Source organism: Eleutherodactylus coqui, chromosome 5 (assembly GCF_035609145.1).
Source record: "Eleutherodactylus coqui strain aEleCoq1 chromosome 5, aEleCoq1.hap1, whole genome shotgun sequence".
In the NCBI taxonomy this organism is placed as follows: domain Eukaryota; kingdom Metazoa; phylum Chordata; class Amphibia; order Anura; family Eleutherodactylidae; genus Eleutherodactylus; species Eleutherodactylus coqui.
Genome location: NC_089841.1, coordinates 263,773,966 through 263,792,191, shown reverse-complemented (window position 1 = coordinate 263,792,191; position 18,226 = coordinate 263,773,966). Strand labels below are relative to the sequence as shown.

Below are 18,226 nucleotides of genomic sequence, written 5' to 3'. Positions count from 1 at the left end.
CCGTGGTAGTATAATCATGCACACACCCAGTTGAAAATCTAGAAATATTACTCAAAAGTTTCAATACACACATGTATCTGGCATATTTGCATCCTATGGCAGTGAGCAATAATATAGGTTTGTACCATTTAGCTCATATAAAGTCTTTTTTGGCATTTCTAGGCTTCAATTGTGTAAATAAGACTCTATAGAGTTATTTGTTGTAAAACCCTTTTACTATTCAGTACAGAGACAGACATCATGCTGATTCTGTAAATTCCAGGTCATTATTTGTAGAAATTATGTTGTCCATGGCAGCAGATTATAACCCATGCTGTTCAAGGAATTCCCTCAAGTTGGGAAAGTCAAAACATGTTGTTTGAAATGACTTTAGTGTAATCTTACTTCCACTTAATCACAGGAATGATGCAAGCAGTAATCTGTTTTTGGATTAGGGTTCTTCTAAACCCAAAAATTTCTTCTAGGTGAGAAGGGCTGATCAACGACAACAGCAATCGTCTGCCTGGTCTTTACACAGGCCAATTCAGACTATTGAGGGACAAACGATCATTTGTTCAATTGTTTGTAACAAGGAGTTTCATCACGGTTGGCAGAACATCCGCAGCTTATGTGGGAGAATGTGCTGCCAATAACAACCACATAAAAACTATGATCACATGATGAACGAGTATTTGCTCATTTGTCGGGTGATCAGCGCCACATTCAGACTGGCCAGCTATCAGGTGATTGAACGTTCAGGCGAACATTTGTTTGCGATAATCCATGAAAAAGACCCCTTATTTGTATTTGAAGAACAAATTAAAGCCGTTTCAATGTACTAATATTATGAGAAATTGGGTATCTCAGGTACATGGAAATTGGCCAACTTTTATAAGATTAAAAAAAGATGTCTGCTTAAAGAATCAGAGCTGTTGAATGGGGATGAGCGGCATCGGCAGCCAGTACACCGACAAGAATGACGCTATTTTGCGATTAAGGAGCAAACTGTAACCATACATTTTATACATGCATATGAATTGAAAGAAAATCTTATTGCACTGCACTTTTACATACCCAATATTAATCCATAACCTGATGCTACAGTCTCCCCCTTCGCCACCAGTTTCACCTGGACCTTGGTTTCTAGAAGTGTGTTGAAGATGGTAACACTCACGGTTTCTTCCAGCCCTGAGCGAAAAACGGATGGAGCAGCTATCAGGTAGCCCCTAATAGTGAGGAAAAAAGACAACTGTGACTAAATACTGAAAAAGAATCTCAGCAGAAGAATGGGGTCATTTCAGAGGAATGGCAGGTGATGGAAAGGGGCACAAAAAAACCTAAATGACTAAAGAAAAATAATAACATTCTTCCTGAAAAAAGTAACAATTAAACAAAAAAAGTCATTTATTTTCCATTTTCTGTGAACCTTTCACATGCCACAATCAACATTGATTACAGTATGTAAGAGGTTAAAGGGGTTGTCTCGCGAAATCAAGTGGGGTTATACACTTCTGTATGGCCATATTAATGCACTTTGTAATATACATCGTGCATTAATTATGAGCCATACAGAAGTTATTCACTTACCTGCTCCGTTGCTAGCGTCCCCGTCGCCATGGTTCCGTCTAATTTCGGTGTCTTCTTGCTTTTTTGGACGCGCTTGCGCAGACGGGTCTTCTCCCTTCGGCTCAGCTCGACAGCAATCAGGAGGCTGGAACCGGCACAAGTCATGGGGCGGAGCTACGCGATGACGCGTACAAGGGGGCGGAGCCAAAACGCTAATGCTGTCAAGCCGAAGGGAGAAGACCCTTCTGCGCAAGCGTGTCCAAAAAAGCAAGAAGACACCAAAATTAGACGGAACCATGGCGACGGGGACGCTAGCAACGGAACAGGTAAGTGAATAACTTCTGTATGGCTCATATTTAATGCACGATGTATATTACAAAGTGCATTAATATGGCCATACAGAAGTGCTGAACCCCACTTGCTGCCGCGAGACAACCCCTTTAACAGCGAGGATCGATATTCTCTCAGATTCCTGCTGTTGCAATTAGAGGCCAACTGTCAGCTACAGCAGTTCCCGCTGCAGATGGAGCAGGCTCCACTTTACTGCCCAGGCCATTCACAGGACGTAAGTGAACGCTCATTAATCAGAAGACCTTCTTACCCAGGGTATGTGTGTGTGTGTGTATATATATATATATATATATATATATATATATATATATATACACATATATATATATATATATATATATATATATACACACATACACATATACATACACACACACACCCTGGGTTAGGAAGGACTTAAATTGCTTTCCTCTGTTCACATTAGCATAAATTGTTTATAACAGAGCTATGACTACTGTGACAAATCTGATTTCGGACAGATACAAATGGATCTCATTGATCTAAATTGCGTTTTTTGGCACTTTTGATGGCAAGAATAACACTGACGGCAGAAAGCTGTAGTGCAAATGTGAACAGAGTCTTAGCATGACATGTTTAGCATTTTGTATTTAAAGCATTCTTTCACCTGCCTGAAGCACCATAAACTAACTTAGGAAAGGTGGCAGGAAGTAGGGTGTTGTATTTTTTTATGCCCACCCACTTCCTGGTTCCCACGCTGCATGAAATAAATAAATAAAATATTACTTTTTATAAGCTGTCCATGTTAAATAAGCAGAAAACTCCAGTGCCACATCTCTGTTCACCCCTCCAGCTCGGTTTACACATTGCAGAGCCAGAACAGGAATGAACGATTACAGGCTGCTGCGGCCGAATGCAAACCTAATGGGTCAACTGCCAAGATCTGCTATTGCTGTAATTGGCTGCAGCAGCCTGTGACTTCCCATCAATAGGCTGAATGCAGCCTGTAAATAGAGAACCAGCGGGAAAAATAAAGTTGCAGTGCCTATTAGTAGCTTATTACCTTCATTTGCATGTAAAAGAGGCTCCATGAGCTGTATGCAGAGAACAGCAGGTGGTCTGTTATCTGCATACAGTCTCTTTGTTCTGCTGTGGGACTGCAGCTGAATACAATGTTATCAGCGCTCCCGTGGAGAATCACAGCCTGTGGTCCCTGCTATGAGCTGACCGGCCGAACGATGGATTTTAAACTCAACATAAAATAATCGTTTGGCCGAAGAGCAAACAATGTTAGCCTTTACATGCAACGATTATCGCTCAAAAGACATCGTTTGAGCGAATTTTGAGCGACAATCATCCAATACAAATGGGGCGCAAGACAGGTAAGTTTAGTCTTTGTTATTTTTTAAAATAGGCAGCATAAAAAAGCAATATTTTAACTTGGAAAACTCCTTTAACTTAGTGATACTGACAAAAACCACCATATTCCATTTATCATATAAAAAAAAACTTTGGATGTGGAGTGAAGATATGCTTCGTAGTACATGGCTCAACATCTTGTCACTGTTACATGATTCAGAATCCACTTTTAGGCTAATGTAGAGTCATCAGTGTTCAAATGAAATATTAGCAGTAGTTCTGTAGTTTCACCTTCCAGGGTATTAAGAAACACAAAAGTTTCTATTCTCTGAGTATTTTACATCCATTAAAGAAAAAAAACAACAACTCCCCCTCCATTAGTTATTATCAAAATGTAGACAACATGTGTTACCATATGGTTCTTTATATGGGGTTCTATGTTGGAGATATGTTCCCCTAGAGCAGCGGTGTCAAACTCATTTTCACCGACGGCCACATCAGCCTTATGGTTGCCTTCAAAGGACCGATTCTAATTGTATGACTGTATAGCAATAGTGAACCTAATAGTGGGCCGAGTGGTAATACGGTCCTCCATAGTGACCCCAGTAGTTATAAGGTCCCTATCGTAACCCAAGTGGTAGTAGGGTCACCCCCCAGTAGTAAGTAACCCACATAGTTATCCAGTAATAATAGTGATCCCATAAAGGCCCCAGAAGTCATAGTTGTCCCATAGTTTTGCAGGAGTAATAGTGATCCCCATAGTGGTCCCAGTAGTAATAGTAACCCCCATAGTGGCCTCTTTAGTAAGTGTCTCCTATATTGGTGGCCCCAGTAGGAATAGTGCCCCTCCATGGTGGGTCCAGCAGTAATTGTGTCCCCTATATTAGCCACAGTAGTAAAAAGTGAACCCCATAGTAGTCCAAGTAATAACTGACCCTTCCCCTATTGGCCTCTGACTGGCCGGCATCCCAACAGACATTCCAATCACTCAGGCTGTAGCTTTGTTCTGACAGCGGCAGTCGCTTCTGAGCCAGTGACCACTGACCTCTCACCTCAGCATCTGTACTGCATACAGGACGGCGCATGCAAACACCAGAGTTAAGAAGTCAATGGTCACAGACTCTGCACTGCTGCCGCACGGCTGCTGCTGCAGGCTGGATGAGTAGGTTGCCCATTAAGTTGCTGCAAAGCCAGCGGGCCACAAAAATGAGACGGCGAGCCGGATTCGGCATTGCGGGCCTTGTGTTTGACATGTGTGTCCTAGAGGTACCATTGCCTCTAAAGAAGAATAGGTCATTTATGCAGTATCCTTTGGTCTGTGCAAAGCAACAGAAAAAAATCTCTATATGCCCCTGTATAAAACTGGAGGTACGGTAGGACTCCATAGAAGTTAATGCTTGCTCTCGAATGGCCCCAGAGAACCTGGAGATAAGGCCTAACATTGTAATGGCAAACTGAACAAGAATGTTGATTTAGTTGGGATGAAGGCTTGAATCGGCATATTTAATGTAAACTAATACAGAGAAACCTTTTTGATACAACCTGTACAACAAAGTGGTCTACTAGGAGGGCCGTCTTTTCAAAGAAAATTGTTAGTATACTATATGGTGGAATTGAAAATTTTTCACAGGAAATCTGGTCTGAAGGTGAAAGGTCTTCTCAAGGAGGTGGTCTTTGGGAGAGTCTTCACTGTAAGTTACTTTAAAGGGGTTGTCCCGCGCCGAAACGTTTTTTTTTTTTTCAACAGCCCCCCCGTTCGGCGCGAGACAAACCCGATGCAGGGACTTAAAAAAAAAAAACGCACAGCGCTTACCTTAATCCCCACGCTCCGGTGACTTCTTACTTACCTGGTGAAGATGGCCGCCAGGATCTTCTCCCTCGGTGGACCACAGGGCTTCTGTGCGGTCCATTGCTGATTCCAGCCTCCTGATTGGCTGGAATCAGCACGTGACGGGGCGGAGCTACACGGAGCTGATCTCCGGCACGAGCGGGTCCATTGAGAAAAGAAGAAGACCGGGACTGCGCAAGCGCGACTAATCCGGTGATTAGACGCTGAAAATTAGACGGCACCATGGAGACGAGGATGCTAGCAACGGAACAGGTAAGTGAATAACTTCTGATAACTTCTGTATGGCTCATAATTAATGCACAATGTACATTACAAAGTGCATTAATATGGCCATACAGAAGTGTATAGACCCACTTGCTGCCGCGGGACAAACCCTTTAATAGGGTGGAACAGATTTTTTATTTTAATAGATTTGCCACGCAAATGCAATTGTTGGTGAAGAAATAAAATACATTTTTAGAACACATACTCTATTACTATGCCAACCATTCCCCAATATTGGTTTACTAAAGCCAATAAATACAGTACCAAAACCAAACATAAATGTAGCTCCAGAATCAAATATGGTACCAGAACTAACATAACAAATATGGCATAAGAAGTAAGCTCATAACATAAATATGGTATTAGAGCTATGCTCATAACTACAGATGTGTGAACTGAACCTGTAGAACCCGAATTTGGGTTGAATTTCACTAAAAGTTCAGTTTGGCCAGAGCCTGAACTTCAGGCAGTTTGCTTTTGCCAAATGGTGGTGGTTCAATGGATGTATCTCAGTAGTTAGCACTGCTGCTTTGCAGTACTAGGGGCCTAGGTTCAAATCTGACCAAGGATAACATGTGCACAGAATTGGAAAACTCCTCCCTGAAGATGTTGTCTTTGATCAGATTTGAATCCAGGATGACGAGAACTAGATGAAAAAAAAAAAAGAATATAAAAAACTGCAGATGTTGTCTTTGATCAGATTTGGAAACCATTGCTGCAAAGCATCAGAGCTAACCATGCTTATTTTTTTCTGGAGGAGGGAAAGAGAGAAGAACAAGAAACACAAGGAAAATATGCAAACTTAAAGGGGTTGTCTCACGCCGAAACGGGTTTTTTTTTTATTCAATAGGCCCCCCGTTCAGCGCGAGACAAACCCGATGCATGTGTTAAAAAAAACAAAACGGGTAGTACTTACCCGAATCCCCGCGCTGCGGCAACTTCTTCCTTCTTCTTACTTACCTTAGTAAGATGGCCGCCGGGATCTTCACTGTGCAGTCCATTGCCGATTCCAGCCTCCTGATTGGCTGGAATCGGCACATGTGACGGGGCGGAGCTACGAGGAGCCGCTCTCCGGCACGAGCGGCCCCATTCAGAAGACAGAAGACCACACAGCGCAAGCGCGTCTAAAATCGCCAGAAGAGGCGATTTTAGACGGATCCATGGAGACGAGGACGCCACAACGGAACAGGTAAGTGAATAACTTCTGTATGGCTCATAATTAATGCACGATGTACATTACAAAGTGCATTAATATGGCCATACAGAAGTGTATACCCCCACTTGCTTTCGCGGGACAACCCCTTTAATGCAGAAGTTGTCCTTGGTCAGATTTGAATCTAGGACTCCACCACTGCAAGCCAACAGTACTGACCACTAAACTACTATGCTCCTTCTACCTTCTTCCTCCTTTTTTCTCCAGAGGAGAAGAACAACAACAAAGAGAACATACAAACTCCATGCAGATGTTTTGCTTGGTCAGCATTGCAAGGCAATAGTGCTAAACACTCAGCCACCATGTTCCTTTTTTCCTATTTCTACCATACATCATTTCTGCATCAGATTCTCTGCAGATTTTCTGCTGTGGGAAAATACACAGTGGATGTGCAATGTATGGTCCTATCCTGAAGAGATGAATTGGTATCCCATGCTGTGCCTTGCAGACTCTACATTTTAGCACACAAACTACTCACAGGGTAAACTCTAGAGTGTCTGGGCTCATACACTCACGCTCCTTCATTGTACTGCCTTATGTAAGACCTTAGGCATGTGACCATGATTCCACTTAAATGGGGTATTCCAAGAAGATACTGTTGAGTATGTATCCTCGGGACAGGTAATCAATAGTCGACTGCTTGGATCTGGCCAGTGTAGTAGCGGGCGCTTGTAATTGCAGGCACAGCTCTTATTAAAATCAATGGTGAATGCATCTGCAGTTACAAGCACCTGCTACTATACCGGGTCGGAGCAGCAGCTAATGCTCGCATCCCTTTGTATTGCAGTGCTCACAGTGGGCACCGGTCCAGAGCGCAGCCGATCAACTACCAATGACCAATCCTTAAGATACGTCATCAATAGTATTTTCTTGGAAAACTCCATACTCGTGGTGGAGACAAGATACAATTGTACCGATTATTCCTACTGGTCTCGTCCTAATATATTATGCTCCACATTATTGTGTCAGTAGCAGTGTAAGTAAAATTGTTTACACTTCCCGATTCTCCATAGCCGGATTTCTGCCTTCATCACACATGCTGCAGCAACCATTCCCAATGCAGCATAAGTCAAGTTCCTGTTGCAGGACTGATAGGTTCTATATCCTGCTTTTCTGAGCCAAAGCTACATTCAGCCACTAGCAAAAGTATAAATCTCCCTCCTTCTCAAGCACAGTAATAGTGAACAGTAATTATTAATATTTGCATTACACTTTACATGTATTAGAAAAAGGCAGGAAAGAATAGGGACTCTCTAACAGGCTGAAAAAAGCAGCTACAGCTTCTATCGATAAGCACTTAAAAAGCACCAGAAAATGCAGAAGGGTAAAGAAATTAAAGGGGTTGTCCGGCCACACAGGGTGAAAATGTTTTATAATGCTGCTGCTTCCCTTTCAGTAAGGATAGTAACACACAGCATACAGGGGCTCAAACCGGCCGGCAGATCAGCTGGAATGTCAGTTTATTACCTTAGAATCTGATCTTCACTGCAGCTTTCAAAGATGGCGCCTCTGTGCTGCCTTCCCACAATGCTCTGCGCTCTCCCTCTTCTGTGTGCGCGCTCCCGATGGCAGTAAGAGGCATGAAAAGGCAGGATTTCATGGCCTCCCTCAGCTCACGTCCTAGCCCCGCCCACGACACGCCCATCTCTATTGAACTGCTTTACAGTCTCTCCCCGCCCAGGCCCCGCCCCCTGCTGCATACTATACTCAGAGGGGGTGTGGCCAGGGGAGACTACGTTATACACTCATGGTTCAGGATAAAATCCTACCATGAGTGTAAACAGCAGCACAGTGTATAGTGAATGGAGAGGGACTGGGGAGAGCACAGAGAGAACTCTCCTGCAGCCCCCCCACTGCAAGGCTACCTACTGCCCCCCCACCCTGCTAAAGTAAAGTAAAACAAAACATTTCCCCACACACACATGCCCCCATAGTGCCCCTCCCACAGCGACCCCTCTCACAATGACCCCCCCCCCCCCCACTGTGCACTCTCCCACAGTGCCTGGCTAATGATCCCACACAGTGCCACAAACAGTGCCCTCTACAGTACCCCCTACACATGCCCCCCACAGTGCCCCCCAGTGTCACCCCTACAGTGCCCTCCAAAGTAGCCCCCCTCATTCCCCCCAACGACAGCATTCTCCACAGTCCCCCCTCAGCAGTGCCCCCCCATAATCCCCCCCACAGTGCCCTCCACAGTACCCCCCTACACATGCCACCCCCCAGTGCACTCCAAAGTAGCCCCCCTCCACATGCCACCCACAGTCCCCCCATCCACAGTGTCCCTATACAGTGCCCCCCTTGTGACCTCCGCCACAGAGTCCCCCTTTACAGTGCCCACACACAAGTACACTAACAGCACCCCCTGCCCCTCCCCCCTACAAGTACAGTGATACCTATATATAGATAACACAGGATCCACCATTCACAACAGACACAGCTCACCTCCTCCCCTCCCTGCACAGGCAGGATTATACCGTGTGAAAAATTACTGTGACAGCCCCACGCTACCCCTCCCCCCCAGCGTGGCAAATTACTGTCACAGCCCCCCTCCAACCCCACGTGACAAATTACTGTGACAGACCACCCCCCCACGGCTACAAATCTATGTGACGGGACACCCCACCGCGACAAGTCTATGTGACGGCACACCCCACCGCGACAAGTGTATGTGACGGGACACCCCACCGCGACAAGTCTATGTGACGGGACACCCCACCGCGACAAGTCTATGTGACGGGACACCCCACCGCGACAAGTCTATGTGACGGGACACCCCACCGCGACAAGTCTATGTGACGGGACACCCCACCGCGACAAGTCTATGTGACCGCACACCCCACCGCGACAAGTCTATGTGACCGCACACCCCACCGCGACAAGTCTATGTGACCGCACACCCCACCGCGACAAGTCTATGTGACCGCACACCCCACCGCGACAAGTCTATGTGACCGGACACCCCACCGCGACAAGTCTATGTGACCGCACACCCCACCACGACAAGTCTATGTGACCGCACACCCCACCGCGACAAGTCTATGTGACCGCACACCACACCGCTACAAGTCTATGTGACCGCACACCACACCGCTACAAGTCTATGTGACAGCACACCCCACCGCGACAAGTCTATGTGACCGGACACCCCACCGCGACAAGTCTATGTGACCGCACACCCCACCACGACAAGTCTATGTGACCGCACACCCCACCGCGACAAGTCTATGTGACCGCACACCACACCGCTACAAGTCTATGTGACCGCACACCACACCGCGACAAGTCTATGTGACCGCACACCCCGCCCCTCCACTCATTCTTACCTTGGAGATGAAGAGCCAGCAGCCACGCCTCTCCTGCAGGCAGAACTGAGCTTCCCAGAGGCTGAAGTTCTTCTGCACATGCGCAGAGCTGTGCTGGAGAGGCGCGTCCCCGGTCGTCCCGACAAGAAGAGGAGAAGAGACTTGTCGGAACCAGGAACCATGGCAACCGAGGAGCAACACAGGGGGGGGCAACCGTAAGTGTAAGTGAATAACTTCTGTTTGCCTAATTTACCATGCACAATGTATATTACAAAGTGCATTGTATTGGGCAAACAGAAGTAATGAGACCTAATGTTTATGGCCGGACAACCCCTTTAGGTAATTTACACATTTGTAGTAATGACTTGTCTGAGCACATTTGTCCCACAAAAATGTGGTTTAGGGCTCCTGCACACGGTCGGATTCCATTTGCGGAATCCAGGGCAGTCGGCTATCCCCGGATTCCACAGCAAATACCGCCACTGGCCTTCTATGGAGAACCGCTGCTTCCTACACACGAACGTAAATTTCCCCTCATGCCAGAAAAATGCAGCACGCTCCATTCTGTGCGGTTTTCTGTCCTGCGGCCATTCTGCAGTGAGCACTGCAGAAGCGTCGCGGGATCCGTGTCATCACCTAGCGAGGGCGCGGCTTTCTCTGTACTGCGCATGCATGCCCACCAACGCTCCTGCAGTACAAGGAAAGAAGAACCTTGACAGGTAAGCGGGGTCATCGGCCGGGCACAGGGTCGGATCCTGCTGTGGGATCCCGTATACAAGATCCGACCCTGTCGTGGGCAAGAGGTCTTAGGCCTCATGTCCACGGGAAAAATTAGGCCCGCCGCGGATTCTTCATGCAGAATCCCACAGCGGGTCCCTCCTTTCCCGCGCACATGAGGCCTAAAAAGAAGATTTACATACCTGTCCGGACGCTGCGGATCTTCCCTCCGTCGAGGCCGGATCTTCTTTCTTCGGCCCGGCGGATGTGCTCAGCACGCCGGCAGCGTGCCACGCACATGCGCCTTGCTCTCCATTTTTTTTTAAACTCCTGCTCTCCCGCACCGGAGAGCAGGAATTCAGCTGCGGGTGTGCCGCGGATCCGGACGGCTTCCATAGGCTGCAATAGAAGCTTGCGGGAGCCGTCCCCGCGGGAGACCCGCAGTAAAATGGAGCATGCTTGGGTGTTTTCCCACACATGCAATCCGCGCCTCAAGGGAAAATTACATCTGCAGGTATTTAATTACCTGCGAGTGTCCAATGTATCCCTATGGGGTGTGGATCACGCATGCGGGACACCCGCTACGGATCTGTCCCCGTGGACATGAGGCCTTGTAGTTAAATCCAGTCAAATTTACAGCCAGGTTCCTAAAGATATTTTAAGCTTGCTCTTGCAGGTGCTCCATCAGAAATACCAATGCTTTAGGGACAATTTTTCAGGGTTTGTTACATGTAACCCCTTCCCGCCACAGGACGTACAGATAAGTCCTGCAGCGTCGGGGTATGTATGAAGGGAGATCACGGGGCAACCTCTCTTCATACAGTGTGGGCATCAGCTGTTTATTACAGCTGCCACCTACGGGCAATAGCTGTAATCAGCTGTGCGGCTGATTGACCCTGTTACCCTTTAAATGCCGCTATCAATTCTGACAGCGGCATTTAAATCCCCCGAACAATGTTCAGGGGCCTGTAAGGCCTCCCGCGGTGAGATTGCAGGGAGCCATGCAGGTGTCATGGCAGCCAGGGGCCTTCTGAAATATCCCAGGGCTTTCCTAGCAGACTGCCTAGCAAGCCATCCCTGTGGGGTAGCTTGATAGACTGCCTGTCAGTTTGCAGTATGATGTAATGCTGTAGGATTACATCATACTGCAGGAGCGATCAAAGCATTGCATGTTGTGGTCCCCTAGGAGGACTAAAAAAGAAATTAAAAAGGAGATCAATAAAGTTTTAATAATTATAAAAAAAAAAAAAAGGTAATAAAATTTTAAATCAGCCCCGTTTTGCCATATTTATAAAAGAATCAAAATCGTAAAACAAAAATACATATTTGGTATCGCCGTGTCCGTAAAAATCTGATCTATCAAAGTAATGCATTATTTATCCCGCACGGTAAACGTCGTCTGCAGAAAAAAATAAAGAACGCCAGAAATGCACTTTTTTGGTCGCCCTGTCTCACGGAAAAAAATGCTATAAAAAGCCTTATGTATTCCAAAATGGTACGAACGTACCAAGATGTCTTGAAAAAAATAAAAAGAGCCCCCTTACAACTATGTCAATAGAAAAAAAAAATGAATTGCACGCAGAAGATGGCGGCAGAAAATAATAAAAAATTTAAAGTTGTACAGCAAAAAAAAAAAAAAAAAAAAACTATACAAGCTTGGTATAGTAATTGTACTGACCCATAGAATAAAGTTATCATGTCATTTGTGTTGCAATTTGTGCACCGTAGAAAGAAAATGCACTGAAAGATGGCGGAACATTATTTTTTTTTCCATTTTACTCCACTTTTTAAAAAAAAAATTTTAAAAAGTTTTTCAGTACATTATATGGTACATTAAATAGCACCATTGAAAAATACAACTCGTCCTGCAAAAAACAAGCCCTCATACAGCGACGTCGATGGATAAATAAAAGGAGTTACGATCTTTTAAGAGGGGGGAGGAAAAAACGAAAATGGAAAAGAAAAAAGAGCCGCGTACTTAAGGGGTTAAAGGGAATCCGCCAGGTTCCCTTAAAGGAGATGTCCCGCGCCGAAACGGGTTTTTTTTTTTTTAACCCCCCCCCCCCGTTCGGCGCGAGACAACCCCGATGCAGGGGTTAAAAAAACCACCCGCACAGCGCTTACCTGAATCCCGGCGGTCCGGCGTCTTCATACTCACCTGCTGAAGATGGCCGCCGGGATCCTCCGTCTTCGTGGACCGCAGCTCTTCTGTGCGGTCCACTGCCGATTCCAGCCTCCTGATTGGCTGGAATCGGCACGTGACGGGGCGGAGCTACACGGAGCCGCTCTCTGGCACGAGCGGCTCCATAGAAGACTGCTGAAGACCCGGACTGCGCAAGCGCGGCTAATTTGGCCATCGGAGGCCAAAAATTAGTCGGCACCATGGAGACGAGGACGCTAGCAACGGAGCAGGTAAGTAAAAAACTTTTTATAACTTCTGTATGGCTCATAATTAATGCACAATGTACATTACAAAGTGCATTATTATGGCCATACAGAAGTGTATACCCCCACTTGCTGCCTCGGGACATCTCCTTTAACTGTCCTGGCTATGGGCAGCCCGGGGTTGACTGGTTTTGAAAATCTGACTTTTAAAAAGCAACGCATACCGGAAATGAGTGTTATGAAACCGATGCATATTCATATGCACACTCCACCAATACTACTCCTTCCTATGTTCAGGCGAAGATCGATAGGTTCCTAGTCGTTACTGTGCAAACAGAGAGGCTTGTCAATCACCACCTAAATCGATGCACCCAATGTCCCATAGCAATAGAGCAGTAGTGTGAATGCTCGACCGTCACTCTCTCCATCCCCTAGAATTGAATGCAGTGGTGGTCAAGCATGTGCAACATGGGGCATTTAGGTGTCCCAAACTCAGGATCACTGGGGATCCCTGCAATTGGATCTTAAAAAAATAAAATTAAAAAATAAATCTTATTTGTATAGCGCCAACTTATTTCGCAGCGCTTTCAGATAATGAGTACCAAGCTGGAAGGATGGAAGGCTGAGTCAACCTTGAGCTGGCTACCAATCATGCGAGGATTGAACTTGCAACCTTCAGGTCTTGAGCGAGAGCTTAGGACTGCATTAACGCTCTGTGCCACACAAGGCTCTTTAGCAAACAGAAACATATCCCCCTATCCTGTGGATGAAGGGATAAACATTAGTGGTAAAACCCTTTAATTATTACTACAATGGTTGAACTATACTTGTCCGTGTTCAGCAAATGTCCCTACTTTATCAGGGATTTCTAGCCATGTTGAAAGGTAACTGTCAATTACTGACAAAATACAGGGAAAGTTAAATTCAGGACTCCTTGCAAGTGAGAAATTGAGGAATCCTAACAATAATTACAAAATTCTACTGCATAATTCTATATAAAAATGACATATGAATCTCATTAGTTTCTAATGCAGAATAACATGCTGCCCATAGATCAGGAGAGCTGACTGATCCACTTTCATCATCTCTTCATGAGCCGTTGTTGCAGCCTCATCCGTGATAAATAATATAATCTTGATTAAAAGTTTCTGCTGTAACAATACACAGTAGGTATAAATGAGTGAAAAACGCATCCAAAACAGGCCTGTAATTAATTTGCATGTTGTGCATCCTGTAGCGCAATACTAGAGGCGGGAATGCCTTAGAACGCATGGACACACAAAGAATTCAAGCAATAAAAGTGTATCAAAGGCAACAGGGTGATTCTCAGTCATACAACCATTCAGACAGAAAACAAAAAGCACTGCGGAAAAGACAGTAGAATGGACATGCTGCCAAAACTCATTTGTGCTGCAATGCACTGCAAACGCAGCGGTTTTGCCGCAGTGCGGATATGCAACGGCAATCCATGGCAAATCCGCATTGTGTGACCCCAGCCTTACTGTGAATTGGAGTAATCTTGGTTTTTGACTGAATGGATGTGTGCCCAAGAAGCACCCTGTTGCCTCTGATCCACTTTGTCATACAAATCATTCACATGCCATGCAAATCAAAACATAAAGGGCTCCAAGTACACGTGACCTCCCTTTCACTGATCTTCGAGATAAGGTACTGCAGTTCTTCATTTTCAAAGGTGGTCACATGTGATCACTCTACATGGAATAGTATGGATCTGTGGAAACCAACTAACTCTACATAGACATCTCATGTGGCCACCACTCATAAGTGAGGAGGTCACATGACAATGAGTCCATGCATAGAAGAGTTAGTCTGTTGACGATACTATGGCAACTCCAAAGAAAGCCCAATTCAGTGGTACAGTGACCACCTCTCCATTTAAAGTAGAGAACTGGATCTCCTTGTTCTTGAGATCAGTTAGGGTCAGCTTTTGGAGCCCTTCAGTCTGAAAATAAGTAGGGGAAAAAATACACATTGTGATGAAATGAAACTAGACTTTAACAATTCTTAAGTTTTAATGTATTTTATACATTTTAAAGTGTTTAAATGGTTGAAAAATGACAACCAAGTAGTAGATGACACCAGTTGATGAATGCACGGATAGGATTTTACCAAGTGAGTGCATCACTTATTGAGCCTCCCCTTAGTACATATCACACTCTTCAAGACGATAACTTCATACCTCTTAAATTCATATAACATGGCAACTTAAAGGGGTTGTCCCACGAAAGCAAGTGGGGTTATACACTTCTGTATGGCCATATTAATGCACTTTGTAATGTACATTGTGCATTAATTATGAGCCATACAGAAGTTATTCACTTACCTGTTCCGTTGCTAGCGTCCTCGTCTCCATGGTGCCGTCTAATTTTCAGCGTCTAATCGCCCGATTAGACGCGCTTGCGCAGTCCGGTCTTCTTCTTTTCTGAATGGGGCCGCTCGTGCCGGAGAGCGGCTTCTCGTAGCTCCGCCCCGTCACGTGCCGATTCCAGCCAATCAGGAGGCTGGAATCGGCAATGGACCGCACAGAAGCCCTGCGGTCCACCGAGGGTGAAGATCCCGGCGGCCATCTTCACCAGGTAAGTAAGAAGTCACCGGAGCGCGGGGATTCAGGTAAGCACTATCCGGTTTTCTTTTTTAACCCCTGCATCGGGTTTGTCTCGCGCCGAACGGGGGGGCTATTGAAAAAAAAAAAAAAAACCCGTTTCGGCGCGGGACAACCCCTGTCACATCCCTGGCTGGTAAGTCATTACGGGTTTTTGAATGTTACATCTCAGCAAAAAGGTTCTTGCGTAGATATGCAGTTTGTTATATGCAGGACATTTCTCTTGTAGTGGTAAAAACAAGTTTCCTGATTTTAATACTGAAAATATAAAACATAAATGGAAATAAAGTATGCTAGGCACAAGTAGTATGATCAGTGGCTAACAAGTCGAGTTCAGTTAATCTGTAACTCCAAGCCAATAACCTCCTGACCTCACCAAATTTTGAGTGAGCATTTCAGGTCTCCATATTTTGACTGTAAAATTCTTGGCTGCATAGAAGATAGAGGTTTATTCCTACCTGATTTTATCTACGCTGCTTCTATATGTCTATGAAGATACTACTGGAGTACTGAAGTGCTAGTTTGATCACTAAATGCTAATTGTCAACATGTTGGAAAACACTTTAGTTGATGAAAAGTATGTTCCAGATGTTAATAATCTTCATTAAGAATATTGTCCATGAAAGTAATAAGCTTGATTACATAGTGGTAATATAATCGGGTATACCTTCTTACTAGGATACTGATCAACTCTATTCATACAGGTTATCGAAAACAGCAAGTACCATTACATTCTAGAATTGAACATTTTCTATTTTCTTTACAAGGTTTGTGAGTCACCACTAAAAAGGCAATACAAATGTATCCTTTTACAGGACTTACAAAATCCTATGCAAGATTATGTATCTATCAGAAGCATTCCCATGAAAAGACTAACATTCATTAATGGTAGTTCAGAAGTACTTACGAATTATTCTGTCCTTTCGTCGGGCTGCAAAGAATTCCCAAAATCCACAGAAGAAACATTCTGCAACGAACACAGTTCAATCCACACACAGGACTTCACCCGGTGCCCTTACAGGGGTAACTGTCTTCCTTTCCAAGCACACAGCACAGGGGGGTGAGTGTGCCCTGGGGGTGGAAGGAGCAGTGTATGCTCTCCCTCTCCCCCCCCTCCTCAGTTTGGGAAGGATTTAACCCTTGTTCCGACTTGCCCTTATGCAATGCCTGCCACTGTAAATATTCCTGTCTTCCTCTTCCCAAATCAATCCTGAATTGTTACCTCTTTCATCTGTTGTATGTCTGTACTTCTTTATTAGTACAGTATCTTCAGCTCTTTTCTACTATGTATTGTTTATCTCTATATGCAGAGTATACATAAATAGCTATGTCCTCTTAGGTTACCTGTCTAAAACTACTTTGCCCTTAACTGTATCTTCTTCTCCATTCTCTCCATCTATAACGAGCTAGAGTGGACATAATGAAGTACGATAATCAGGCTTTTTTTTTAATATGTGAGCTCTCTAGTCAGTCTGATGGGAATGCAGAGTTTCACCAGCCAAGCCCCAAATTGGGGAGGGCTGGGCATGTAAGAAGGGAAAAGAAGGAGGGGTCTTGGCCCTATAAATCACTAGCAAAAGACCTTTTAAAACAAGATATATGGCATGCTCCCCCCCTCCTCCCTCATTGCTAACTAAATGAATGACCTTAAGCTGGGAGAGGTAGAATGGTGGGGGGAAGAGGAGGATATTAAAACAGCCCCTAAGGGAATTCCCTTTCATCCCCTGGTACTTTTTTCTGCCAGGTTCTACTAATACTTGCTGCTAGGAGTGCATGATTACCATGGCACGCTGCAAGGAGAGAAAGCTTGTAAGCAGGCGAAGTAAAATCTAACATTAATCTAGAATTACGCAGGTAACATTTTTGGGGTAGTTCTGGGTGATTCCTGTTTTTGATCCACTTCTAGCTTTGTCTCCAAAAACTTCTAAAACTAGTTTAGAATAATAATCAGCTTTATTCATATAGCACATACATATTACAAGGCACTTTATATTGGGTTCTTTCTCCATTGGGGCTCTCATCACAATCTATATTCACCTGTGTGTTTTTGGAATGTGGAAGGAATCCACAAATGGGAAATGGAACAATACCTATACTGCGCCACCTACTGTAAGGCAGCATTCCTGCATGTTCAATGCCGGACTTTTTAACAAGCCTTATAACAACGACTGAAAATTATGAGCCAAAGGCTTCATTCACACGAGCCCGTAAACGGCGACGTTTTTACCGGCGACCGATATACGCGACCATCTGAGGCATTCGTTTCCAATACATTCGTTCACACGGGTGAATATACGGTGCATAAATACGTAGGGCCGTCAAAAATGGACGATACACGACCGAAAAATGGCTGGCGTATATACGGTGGCTAAAAAGATAGTTCTGGAACTATTTTCTGCCCGATATAAGGCGGCGGCTCCCATAGACTCCTATGGGACCTGAAAAAAAAAAGGGAGGGGGAGGCATTTTAGCAGTATCAAACACTGGAAAAAGCTTACAGGTGCCCCTATGTAGGCATTGAAAGGCATCCCCGAAGATTTTTGCAGAGGGAGGGTTTTCTGGGCTGCAATGCTTTTTTCACTAAAAATTTCGCTACTGGTCATGTGAATGGGCGAGAAAATGCTGGCCGTGATCGCGGAAAATCAGTCGTTCATGCA

At 45.1% G+C, this 18,226-nt stretch overlaps 1 protein-coding gene across 1 annotated transcript in view; it reads right to left on the bottom strand.

Moving 5' to 3' along the window:
- Positions 1-17,019, bottom strand: part of CPAMD8 (C3 and PZP like alpha-2-macroglobulin domain containing 8) — a 140,138-nt gene extending 123,119 nt beyond the window's left edge. Inside the window, exons 1-2 of the mRNA XM_066604614.1 lie at positions 16,477-17,019; positions 1,054-1,205 (exon numbers count right to left, since the gene is read on the bottom strand). Coding sequence (XP_066460711.1) covers positions 1,054-1,205; positions 16,477-16,535 — 211 coding nt within the window. The 5' untranslated portion in view covers positions 16,536-17,019. The remainder of the gene's footprint in view (positions 1-1,053; positions 1,206-16,476) is intronic.
- Positions 17,020-18,226: the final 1,207 nt, after the last annotated feature.